The 12,071-nt window shown below is 60.9% G+C and overlaps 1 protein-coding gene across 3 annotated transcripts in view; it reads left to right on the forward strand.

Moving 5' to 3' along the window:
* The window catches only part of OGDHL (oxoglutarate dehydrogenase L), a 29,533-nt gene extending 17,829 nt beyond the window's left edge, over window positions 1-11,704 (forward strand). For all 3 annotated transcript variants that reach the window (XM_055119436.1, XM_004607390.2, XM_055119435.1), the window contains 15 exons: window positions 1,382-1,561; window positions 1,720-1,848; window positions 2,975-3,154; window positions 3,428-3,580; window positions 4,112-4,214; window positions 4,647-4,775; window positions 5,478-5,628; window positions 6,434-6,561; window positions 7,059-7,237; window positions 8,521-8,592; window positions 8,694-8,819; window positions 8,959-9,031; window positions 10,300-10,463; window positions 10,612-10,766; window positions 10,982-11,704. In XM_055119436.1, coding sequence (XP_054975411.1) covers window positions 1,382-1,561; window positions 1,720-1,848; window positions 2,975-3,154; window positions 3,428-3,580; window positions 4,112-4,214; window positions 4,647-4,775; window positions 5,478-5,628; window positions 6,434-6,561; window positions 7,059-7,237; window positions 8,521-8,592; window positions 8,694-8,819; window positions 8,959-9,031; window positions 10,300-10,463; window positions 10,612-10,766; window positions 10,982-11,105 — 2,046 coding nt within the window. In that variant the 3' untranslated portion in view covers window positions 11,106-11,704. The remainder of the gene's footprint in view (window positions 1-1,381; window positions 1,562-1,719; window positions 1,849-2,974; window positions 3,155-3,427; window positions 3,581-4,111; window positions 4,215-4,646; window positions 4,776-5,477; window positions 5,629-6,433; window positions 6,562-7,058; window positions 7,238-8,520; window positions 8,593-8,693; window positions 8,820-8,958; window positions 9,032-10,299; window positions 10,464-10,611; window positions 10,767-10,981) is intronic.
* Window positions 11,705-12,071: the final 367 nt, after the last annotated feature.

Below are 12,071 nucleotides of genomic sequence, written 5' to 3' on the forward strand. Positions count from 1 at the left end.
CAATTTTGTTTGTGGGAAGGTGTATATATACTTCTGCAAAGTTCCACATGGATTTTTTTTTCCTTTTTGTGTCACACCCAGTGATCCTCAGGGGTTACTCCTGACTCTGCACTCAGGAATTACTCCTGGGGGTGCTTAGGGGACCATATGGGATGCTAGGGAATTGAACTCGGGTCGGCCGCATACTATCACTGTATGCGTGCAGCATACCTGCTGTACTATCGCTCTGGCCCAAGTTCCACATCAGTTGGAACATGCCTGTTTGGCCAGGGCAGCCCTGCTCCATGACTCTGCTGTGTATCTTGAACGTGTTGTCCGAGCTGCCTGTGGCATGCACTGTCCCTTTGGGTGGATGCTCCTGGCCAGAGTGAGTGTCTGGGGGCGTCTGATGGCGTGAGTGAGAGCTGCATCACCCTGCAACGAGCTTGCAGGCCCCTGAGACCCCAGTGGGCTGTGCCGGTCCTGTCCTGCCTCGCTGCCCGCTCTTCCTGCCCCTCTTGCAGAGCATGGCCATATTTCACCTTCTGGCTTCAGGCGCAGTGGGGTGATCTTGCCACATGTCACTAGCCCCATCTTATTTCTCTTGCTGTCAAATTCCTCCTCGTGGCTTTTGCTCATTTTCCTCTGGGGCTTAGTGGCGCTCGCAGGTATAAACGGGATTAGTGCTCTCTCGGCATTTGTCTTAGAAATATTGTTCCAGGCTTGATGTTTCTGCCTGTTGACGCTGCGTCTGGATTTGCTTCTCCCGTGACAAGTTGATTAGATTCCAGCCGTCTTGCCGTGCTTGGCTTCTGAGGTTTCTCCAGTGTTCAGGAAGGCTTTCCCCACCCCGAGGCGGTCAAGTGTCCTGTTTCCCTCTGCGCTGTGGCTTTGCCTGTTGTGTGTGTGTGTGTGGTTGTCACTTTGAAGAGGGACTCAGGTAGGAATCCCTAGGACCCCTCCCCCGTCTCTGCTGTCATAGTCCCTGCAGCCCTTACTGCTTGCCTCTGTGCCGGCCACTGATGCTGAGAGGAGGGTGGCTGAGAGAGCCGGGCCTCTGGGCATTAGCCTCTCTGCCAAGGCCTGGAGGGCAAGGTGGGGAAAGAGGAGAAGGGAGTGTCTTGGGACGGCCTGACCTTTCCTGGGAGAAGGACCCCGGGAGGGTCCAGGCCCCGCAGTGGGCTGGGGGAGGAGGATACACTCAATGGTGCTCTGTGGCAGCTCTGGCCTGGTGCTCTGGGGTCACTCCTGGGGGTGCTGGGACTTGAACTTGAAGCTCCCACATATAAAGCGTGTGCTCCGACCCTTTGAGTCATCCCCCGGGCCCTCGTCTGTCTGTCTGTGTGAGAAGGGAATGGGAGCGGGGTGGGGGGGTCTTCTCACAGGCCCCCTCCACTTCCAGGGCTCTGGAGATGTCAAGTACCACCTCGGCATGTACCACGAGAGGATCAACCGTGTCACCAACAGGAACATCACGCTGTCGCTTGTGGCCAACCCCTCGCACCTGGAAGCCGTGGACCCAGTGGTTCAGGGGAAGACAAAGGCTGAGCAGTTCTACCGTGGGGATGCCCAGGGCAAGAAGGTGACTACTCTGGAGCCAAGGGACAATGTCGATTTGGAGGCCTGGGGTCTGGGTATTGGGCTCTGGGGCCAGGCCCCGGCTCTCCCTGCAGGGGGCAGGGCTGCCTCTCAGGCCTGGGGGCCACCGGCTCTCCTCTTGGCTCACATTCTGCCCCGCAGGTCATGTCCATCTTGGTCCACGGGGATGCCGCCTTTGCCGGCCAGGGTGTGGTCTACGAGACCTTCCATCTGAGTGACCTGCCCTCGTACACCACCAATGGCACCGTGCACGTCGTCGTCAACAACCAGGTGAGGGCCCGGCTGCCCCCGCTGTGTGTCCAGGCAGTATCAGGACTGTGAGGAGCCGGTCCTGCTACTAACCCCACTGCTTTGGGGCCTCCTGGCGGTGACCTTGGGCAGGACACCCGCCATCCCCCAATTTCCGTTTCCTGAACCAAGATGGCAGAACTCAAGCCTCCTCCCCAGGGGATGGAGTGATAGTACAGCGGGGAAGGGCATTTGCCTTGCACGTGTCTGACCCGGGTTCGATCCCCGGCATCCCATATGTTCCCTGCCCCCCTCGCCTCACCCAGCACCCACCGCCAGGAGTAATTCCTGGGTGCAGAGCCAGGAGTAATTCCTGGGTACAGAGCCAGGAGTAACCCCTGAGCATCGCCAGATATGATCCAAAAAGTAAAAAGAAAAAAAAAAAGAGCCTCTTCCACAGGACCATGCAGTTGGTGTTCTGAGAGATGGGCACTACCCGGGCACATCCTCTTTTCACCACTCACCAAAGGGGAATTTTGTTTTTTTGTGTTTATTTTGTAAAGGTGGGGGCAGGGGGTGGCTGGAGCGATAGCACAGCCTGTAGGGCATTTGCCTTGCACGCGGCCAACCCGGGTTCGAATCCCAGCATCCCATATGGTCCCCCAAGCACTGCCAGGAGTGATTCCTGAGTGCATGAGCCAGGAGTGACCCCTGTGTATCCCCGGGTGTGACCCAAAAAGCAAAAAAAAAAAAAAGTGGGGGCAGGGCCACACCCAGCAATACTCAGGGCTTATTCCTGGCTCAGTGCTCAGGGATCACTCTTGGCAGCTCTCAGGGACCTTATGGGGTGCCGAGGGTCAAACCTGGGTTAGCTGCATGCAAGGCAAACACCTACCCACTGTCCCCACCCACGGAAAGCGGGCAGACGAGGAGCAGACCCCCATCTCAGGATGGTGCTGCTGTCCCTGGTGCGCAGCTGCCAAGTCCGATTTGGGGGCCCTTCCCTGCTCCCCCTTCCCATTCGGTGTGGGCGGCTTTGACACTCTCGAACACCCCTGAAGGACCACCGATGCCCCGCCCAAGTCCCTTTGGCCCTCTGCCTGCCCAGACAGGCGCCCCTCTCAGGCGCTCCTAAACGGGAGCCTGCCGCTGCCTCCTGCTTTTGCAGATCGGCTTCACCACGGACCCCCGCATGGCCCGCTCCTCGCCCTACCCCACCGACGTGGCCCGTGTGGTGAACGCGCCCATCTTCCACGTGAACGCAGATGACCCCGAGGCCGTGATGTACGTGTGCAGCGTGGCGGCCGAGTGGAGGAACACCTTCAACAAAGACGTTGTGGTTGACCTGGTGGGTCTGGGGGCCGGGGTGGGGTTGTATGGCCTGTTCCTCTGTGCCACGGGGGAGGGGGACCTCAAGGGCTGGAAGATTTTTGTATCGAGGGTGCGGAGCCCTGGAAGATCAATCTACACCCAGGCTGGGGGTTGTATTCAGGGGTCGGTGGTTGTGGGGGGCTGCCAGGCGTGCCCCAGTTGTGAGTTGCTGGTGCCAGCCGCACTGCTGGGGGGGGTGGGGTCAGAGGGTGATCCTGTCCCCCAACTACCGACGCCGGAATCCCTGCAGGTCTGTTACCGCCGACGCGGCCACAATGAGATGGACGAGCCCATGTTCACGCAGCCGCTCATGTATAAGCAGATCCACAAGCAGGTGCCTGTGCTGAAGAAGTACGCGGACAAGCTCATCGCCGAGGGCACCGTCACCCTGCAGGAGTTTGAGGTGGCTGGGCAGGGGACGGAGCCTGGGTGCACCTGGGACCCTGCGGTGGTGGCCGGTGTCATGCTGGGTGCTGGTAACTGAAAGTAGCCGCCAGTGGTGTCCAGGTCCCCTAAGAGCCCCATCTTTAACGCCCAAGAACCCTGTCTTAAGGGGGGCAGAGGCACATTTGCACTCTGAGATGAACAGATGCTGCCATGCGAGCAAACAAGAGTCCAGGAAGGCTCCCTGCAGGAGGTGGCCCTTAACCACCTTTGTCCTTGAGGTCCTTTACGGATGTGTAAGGACCGTCTTCAGGGGAACATTGACGATGACTTTTCCGTGGGTCTGCCCCAAGCTCCCGCTTGAGCATACAGCAAACACTCTCCCCCAACCCACACTTCCAGGCCTTGGAATACCTGCCTAGGATCCACTTGAGCTCAGACCTCAGCCTCTGGCTACAGGGTGCTACAGGCCAGCCTGATGGAGAGTTCTAGACTTGGGCGTGGGCCTTTGGCTGCCCCAAGCCCCACCTACCCCCGCTTCTTGTTTCAGGAAGAAATCGCTAAATATGACCGGATCTGTGAGGAGGCCTATGGCAGGTCCAAGGACAAGAAGATCCTGCATATCAAGCACTGGCTTGACTCGCCGTGGCCCGGTGAGCCGGCGGGGTGGGGCAGGGCAGGCTAGTCCCCAGCTCAGAAGCTGCATGGGATGCACCCTTGCAGCTGGGAAGTGGAGGTGGGTCAAGGGGAGCCAAGGAACAGAGCGTGGCCTTCCCGGCACCTGTGTCCACTGCACTGCTCTGTAAAAAGAGAGCTGAGTGAGGCCGGGGCTCATGAAGGGCAAACCCTGAAGCAGGGTGTTGGGAGCCTCTTGGGGGGATGGGGCCGATGACTGTGACCCCACCACTGGGAGGCCGTGGTTTGAGCCAGAGGTGGAACTGCTCCCCCTGAATCTTCACCTGGTTGTGTGGAGGGTGCCTGCTGGGGGCAGCGGAGAGAGGGGGGTTGTCCTGAGGCCCAGGTGCCGGTTCACTGGGGCTCTCAGACCCCACACCGCCCGGAGTACACAGTCCCCGTCCCCTCAGGCTTCTTCAACGTGGATGGGGAGCCCAAGAGCATGACGTGCCCCTCCACGGGCATCCCCGAGGACATGCTCACGCACATCGGCACCGTGGCCAGCTCCGTGCCCCTGGAGGACTTTAAGATCCACACAGGTGAGTGCAACCCTGAGAGATGCACCGGTGTCCCCACCTGCTCATGTGGTGGCTCAGCTGCAGGTGGGATGCTCAGGATGGCAGCACCTCTTGGCACCTGCAGAACCATGCCGTGCCCAGGGGTGCCGGCAGCCAGGTCTGCACCACGTCCCTTCGGTTTCCCCAGGGCCTTTGCCAGGGTCGAGAAGCAGGAACTTCCTGTGGGGGTGGGGGGACAGTCACTTGGGCCTGGGCTGTGTGTGGAGGCCGGCAGTGCTGGGCTGCCGGGCTGTGGTGGCTGCAGCTGTCGGCTGTGGCCTCCGGACTCTCTGCTCGGGTGACCTGCGGGAAGGCCCTGGTAACAGGAGCGGGGTCGCTGCAAGTCGCACCCTCAGACCAGCCTGTGGGAGTCCAGGGGGGTCCTCTCCAGTGTCTGCAGAGGCCCAGGTGTCCTGCGGTCTCTGCTCTGAATCTGCAGTGTGGGTCTGCGAGAGGCCGGCTACATGCCAGCACTCTGAGTGCTGTGATGGTGACTCTCCCTGTGGGGCTGTGAGAAATGGCCCAGCTCTCTGTGCCGCCTCCTTGCCGCACAGAAGAGTGACCTTGGGGTGGTCAGGCCGGCCCGGATTGCTGGGGCTGAGGTAGCTGGAGGACACCCTGGGCCGGGGGAGAGTCGCGCTGTACCTTAGCGGCCCCGAGCAGGCTGGTCCTTTCCCCCGACAGGCCTCTCCCGCATCCTGCGGGGCCGTGCGGACATGACCAAGAACCGGATGGTGGACTGGGCCCTGGCTGAGTACATGGCCTTCGGCTCCCTGCTCAAGGAGGGCATCCACGTGCGGCTCAGCGGGCAGGATGTGGAGAGGGGCACGTTCAGGTGAGGGCAGGTGGTGCCACCCGGGGTCAGCTCAGAGCTACAGGTGGGGCCAGCTGGCCCTCACTCCTCTTCCCTGACCACTCTGGGGAGCCTGGACAGGCCCTTACCTGGCTCTTTGGTCACCCCTCAACATTCCCAGGGCCTGTTCATGAGCCAGGCTGGCAGGAGCCACGGGGCTCCCACGCTGACCCCCAGGGGTTCATGTAGAGCTGATCGCATGGCTGGAGAGGCTGGTGGACTTGGGCCTCGTGGCCACGAGTGTCCAGGTCCTGTGTGTGGAACTGCCCCCAGCCACTCCCCCATTTCGCTGCTGCATGTTGGGGACTGGATGCAGGGCTTGTGCCAGTTGTGCCCAGGACACGTTGTCTGATGCCTAAGTGTTTGGGATCGGATGGGGTCACTGCCCTTGTGAGGAGCGGTGGACTGTGCTTTGGCGTCATTCTCACGTCTCTTTGCTGTGACACAGCTGCTCTGTGCCCCTCGGGCCCATGTGTTCCGCCCCCCCACCCCGCCCTGCTTAGGCCTCTGTTCGTGCAGGGCCCCTGCAGAACCAGCAGGGATGACCCGGGAGTGAGGAGTGACCTTTGGGGGAGGTTCAGTCTCCATCCTTGTGGAGGCCTTCAAGGGTCCATTCTGCGGGTGAGAAGCGGAGACCATCACATCTGTGCTCAGGCCACAGTGCAACCGTGAGGCCCCGAGGTTGAGGGGAGTCCCCCCATGGGGCTGGCTTTCTGGGCTCCTCGGGTCCCACCCTACGGGACTCCCACCAGGGTTCTGCTCAGGACCTGCTGCCTCTCCCCTGCAGCCACCGGCACCACGTTCTCCACGACCAGGAAGTTGACCGGAGGACCTGTGTCCCCATGAACCACCTGTGGCCAGACCAGGCGCCCTACACCGTGTGCAATAGCTCCCTCTCGGAGTACGGAGTCCTGGGTGCGTCCCTGCGCTGCCTCCAGCCCCCAAAACCCTGGGTGGTGTCCCCTGGGCCTGGGAGCGCCCTCAGGGCCTAGAGGCCCCCAGAATCAGGAGGCCCAGACTAGGCCTGGGGCTGGACCCACGGACTGACCTGTTTCTGGCCGATACCTGCCAAGTTCCTGACTCCTGAGTGCCTCTTCTACACTGTACCCAGCCACCCTGACCTGAGGTCGTCTCCTCCGCTCTGGTCCCAGGGCCTCGCCCCACATCCTTCTCCACTTTCTGCAGTCCCCAAACAGAAAAGTTCTTCCAAGTTCTTCCTGCCCCTTCTCTGAAGGATTCCGGGAGGGGCCTTTGCCCAGCCTCTGCTTCCTGCCCCGGGGCTCACGGCACTGGTTGCTCAGACTCGAGGTCAGGGCGGTGTGGGAGGAGGAGGACGAGTGAGGAGTCCTCAGATTGCTCCTGGCTGGCAGGAGGGTGCATCCGGCTCTGCCTCCGTGTCCTCTCCTCTGCAGGCTTTGAGCTGGGCTACGCCATGGCCAGCCCCAATGCACTCGTGCTCTGGGAGGCCCAGTTTGGCGACTTCCACAACACGGCCCAGTGCATCATCGACCAGTTCATCAGCACCGGCCAGGCCAAGTGGGTGCGGCACAACGGCATCGTGCTGCTGCTGCCCCACGGCATGGAGGGCATGGTGAGGCCCGTGCTGGGGGCTGGGGCAGGGTGGGCAGTGTGGGCAGCCTGCTGGCACCGGCATTGTCCCAGTGAGGACAGCCAGGAGGGTCCTGCGCTTACTCACCCGTCTGGGAGCTTGCTTGGCACCAGGCTCTGTCTCAGGCCTCCCTGGGGGAAGCAGCTCTCCCATCCCCAGGACCGCCTCACAGAGCCGCTCCTCCTCCCACTGTCCGCGTGAGGGCATGGGGTCAGAGAGCTGTGGCAGTTTGCCTGAGGTCACACAGCTCAGAGCTGTGCTGTGCCCTGTACTGCGTCTCCTTCGGTCCCCCTTGGGGCGCCCAGACTGTGTCGCCACAAGGGGGAGGGAGAGGCCAGCCGGCAGGCGGAAGTGGGGGCTGCTGGAGGCCGGTCTGGCTGTAGGGAGGTGGCTGAGCTCAGCTGGGTCTTGCCGGGGAGTCCGAGACTCGCCACCATCCCACTGCCATGAGCGCTCTTGGTCCTTATGGATTCCAGGGACCCGGCCTGTCTGCGGCATTTCACATGCCGGAGAGTGCAAGGGACCAAGGTCACTCGCTGCTTGCTCTTGGGGTGGTTTGAGCCGGTGAGGGGGCTGGCCTGAGCTGCACCTGTGGGTGGTGGGGGCAGAAGGGTTGTGAGGAAGGTCACCCAATTAGGCAGCCAGCGTAGGGCTTTCTGGCTGCTCTCAGGCACGTGGCCAGGATGGGAGGCGGAGACATGCCCAGCTCTGAGCTGACCGTTTCTGTCTGGGTGACCTTGGGTGGTTTCGGATTCTGTTTTCTGTTTGGTTTTGGACTGCACCCAGTAGTGTTATGGCTCTGCTCCAGATCCTGTGCTGGGTCGGGCATGGGCGGGGGAGGGGGGGCGGTGCTGTGCGAGGGGTGGTCACTCTGATTGGTGCTCAGGGGACCGTGCAGTGCTGGAGGTTGAGCCCAGTCCTCTAGCATGCAAAGCTTGAGGTGGCCCGTTGGGCCATATCCCTGGCCCCCGGGGCTGTTTCTTGATCTCTGTGGGTGGGGAAACTGCCTCCATCCCTTGTTTGGTCAGGGAATGGTGTGGCAGGGCCTGGAGAGAGAGGAAGCAGGTCCATGGGCCTTCCTGCCCCGTGACATATGCTGGTCCTGTGCGCTGAGAATGCCCTGCCCAGTCTAGTCTTAGTTTTCTGATTCTTCTCTGTGGATCCTGAGAAACCATCCAAGCTGTCCCCTGAGTCCTGGGTCCCAGCCAGGCCAGCAAGGTCCTGTGTCATTATCCCCCTTCCACATGCCCGGGCTTTGCTTCCAGGGCCCGGAACACTCCTCCGCACGGCCCGAGAGGTTCCTGCAGATGAGCAACGATGACTCGGATGCGTATCCGGTGAGTGCTGCCCACGGGTCAGGCCTGGGACCTAGATGCATCCGGTCAAGGTGTGGGTGCTTTCGGAAGGTCACGCCCCAACCACCCCCTACCCCCCACAGGCCTTCACTCAGGACTTTGAGGTAAGCCAGCTCTACGACTGTAACTGGATCGTCGTCAACTGCTCCACACCAGCCAGCTACTTCCATGTCCTGCGCCGGCAAATCCTGCTGCCCTTCCGCAAGCCAGTGAGTGCCTGCCCTCCTCGGATGGCCACAGAGCATGGGGGGGATGAGGACTGAGCATGCCCACTCTGCTCGACCATGGAACGCAGGGGGCGCCGGCCGGCGGGGGCAGCTAGCAGCTGGGCCTGTGTTTCCCTTGCAGCTGATTGTCTTCACACCCAAATCTCTGCTGAGACACCCAGATGCCAAGTCCAGCTTTGACCAAATGGTGTCTGGTACGTGCCGGGCTTGTTCTGGGGGCTGGGGTGTGGCTGATGGGTTCCCAGGGGCCCGTGGCATCACCTCTGCTCCTGGGGCGCTGCCATCCTCCCCACTCTCAGTAGTTCCGTCAGCCCTGTGGCAGCTCCCAACACGCCCCAATGGGGACCAGGTTAGGAGGGTTGGCAGGCTGCCAGCTGGCCTGCCCAGGTCTCCTGGGCTGAGTGCCAGGGCCAAGGATGCACTGGAACTTCCCAGCCACCTGGCCGGGGCCACCCGTCTGTGCCAGGAGAGCTGGGGGGCAGGAGGCTGGGATGACTCAGTCTGGCCCTCAGACAGGCATGGGTCGCATTGGTCCAATTTATTCCTTTCTCCTGTGAACCAGACAGACATTATTGGTCCTGGGGGCCTAGTGTCCCTCTCCCCGCTCCCCCACCCTACGAGCTCTCAGTCTCAGTTACCTGGAAATGGGCCAAGAGTATCTCTGAAGGGCCTGGCAGTGGGGTGACAGATGTCAGCCAGAGGAGATCAGGGAGACCAGTTGCCTGGTGCTTGGCTACGGTTGGGTCAGCAGCTGTGATGCTGCATTTGAGTGTCCTGGCCCAGGTGGGACATGACAGCTTAGCAGGGAGGTTCTGGCAGTGTGCTTGGCCTGGCACCGGCTCAGAAAGGAATAACAGGACTCGGAAATGGGGAGTTGGCTGCAGCCTAAGGGAGGCTCCAGGAAGAAGGGGCCCTCCCAGCTTCTGAAACCACAGGAGGTCACCTGACTGAATGGGGTTGTCATTAAAAAAAAAAAAGGTTTCTGAATGTGCAGTGACCAAACATCAACTCAGCCCCAGCCACAGATTGAATTGGAGGCACCTCTTGCAGCCAGGCTTGCCTGGGGGTGGGGGGTGGGGGGTGGGGGCTGCATTTCTTCGTGACAAAGAGGTGCGAGTGAGAAAGCTGAAGAAGCCGTGATCTAGGTAACTGCACCTTTTGGCAGGAGATGGGCGGAGGGGATAGAGGTGGGTCCAGACAGACCGTTAGGGGTGTGGCATCTCCACCTTCGTCCCCTCCCGCCGTGGCCAGTACTCTCAGGGCTGTGCCCTCGGGCCTCTCCCCTTCTCCCAGCTCCAGCGCGGGCTGTGCTCTCTCTCCTGCTCCGTGGGTTGGGCATAACCTCAGGCTTATGCCTGTGACATAGTATGAGGCAGACCGTGGGGGTGCCAGGGTGCCTGCCTGGTTCCCCACACATTTGCTCCCCTCCGGGAGCTGAGGGCCCTGCCCTGCCTTCCCCCAGGGACCAGCTTCCGGCGGGTGATTCCGGAGGATGGGGCTGCGGCGCAGGCCCCAGGCCAGGTGCGGCGGCTCATCTTCTGCACGGGCAAGGTCTACTACGACCTGGTGAAGGAGCGGAGCAGCCAGGGCCTGGAGGACCGGGTGGCCATCACGCGCCTGGAGCAGGTACGCCTGAGCCCCGCGTCATGTCGAGTGATGGATGAGGTCAAACCCCTCCCACACCACCTAACTCAAGCCCTGGGCAGGCAGGGCTGGCAGGGGGCCTGGCCACGGGCACCCCTGCAGTGCACCCCTTTCTTCCTCCCTGCTGCAGATCTCCCCGTTCCCCTTCGACCTGATTAAACAAGAGGCGGAGAAGTACTCGAGCGCGGAGCTGGTGTGGTGCCAGGAGGAGCACAAGAACATGGGCTACTACGACTACATCAGCCCGCGCTTCATGACCATCCTGAGCCGGGCGCGCCCCATATGGTACAGTGCAGGGGGGTGTGGGCAGGGCACCTTCACTCTTGTCCCACAACTGAGCCCAGGGCCCTCCCTGGCATGGTGGGCTGGCTGCGGAGACTCCGGGCCCCTTTCATCCTTCCTCCCAACCCCAGGAGCACGAGAAAGCTTAAGCTTGGTGCGCCTTGAGGACAGGGGAGAAAGTCGGCCCTGTCCATCTCTTACCTCGCGTCTCTCCCCAGGTATGTCGGCCGTGACCCAGCGGCTGCCCCAGCCACCGGAAACCGGAACACACATCTGGTGTCTCTGAAGAAGTTTCTGGATACCGCCTTCAATCTCCAGGCCTTTGAGGGCAAGACGTTTTAGAGATGAGCAAGGCCTATCAGGGTCTTGCCACAGGGTTGTTCGGGGACACTGGGGACTAGCCAGGGAGGGGCAGTTGGTCCTGCCTAGGAGAGGGGAGGTAGGGCTCCCCCTCCCCAGGATAAAACGCTTATGCAATGATTGAGGCCAGAGAGTAGGCACCACTGGCTTTGGGGTCACGCCCCCTTGGGGCCTTCTTGTATAGTTCAGAGTCTGGTAGAACCCAGCAAGCAGGAGCCTGAGAGACGAGGCCTGGTTCTGGAGGGTTTCTCCAGCCATCCTGGCATTTTGGGGGGTGGCCTCTCCCCAGGCATCAGAGACTTTGTCTCTGGCCCGTCCCGTCCTGGCAGTGCGGGTTAGTGCTTCCCCTGTCCTTGTCCATCTGTAGAATCAAAGAATATTCTCTTCCGTGCTCTTAGAAATAGAGATTTCAGCAATAACAACCAGGTGAAGCAGAACCGCGCCCGGTGATTTATTTGTGCTCTGTTTTATGGGGCGTGCCATAATGAGGTATGTCGGCTTCTGTGTAAAATACAGCCGCAGCTCGTGTGTACCAAAGTAGAAAACCAAATAACAGAGAAATAAAAGCAGTGCTCATGAGAGACTGTCTCTTTTCATTTCGCCTTGTAAAACTGGAGGACTGCTGGTTTAGAGGGGGGGAGGCGGGGTCGAGAGGCCGGTGTGCGAGGGTGAACCCCCCTCGCCCTCTGCTGCACGGCTTCCTCTGCACCGGGCTGTGTGTGTGCAGAGCCATTGCCAGCCCCCCCACCCCACCCTCCTTTGCCTTTTATAGGTTTTGTCTCCCAACAAAGATGCTGGGGAGACTGCAGGCGGGAGAAATATTTCACTTCCTTCAAATCTTTGATTCATTTGCCTCTTCTCAGAGCACTTTCTCTCTGCTCAGCACTGGGTTCTGGGTAAAAGAAGTGTGTATCTCTGTGCCGGCTTTTCCCATTCGTGAACCCCTAT

This window comes from Sorex araneus, chromosome 11 (genome assembly GCF_027595985.1).
Source record: "Sorex araneus isolate mSorAra2 chromosome 11, mSorAra2.pri, whole genome shotgun sequence".
In the NCBI taxonomy this organism is placed as follows: Eukaryota; Metazoa; Chordata; class Mammalia; order Eulipotyphla; family Soricidae; genus Sorex; species Sorex araneus.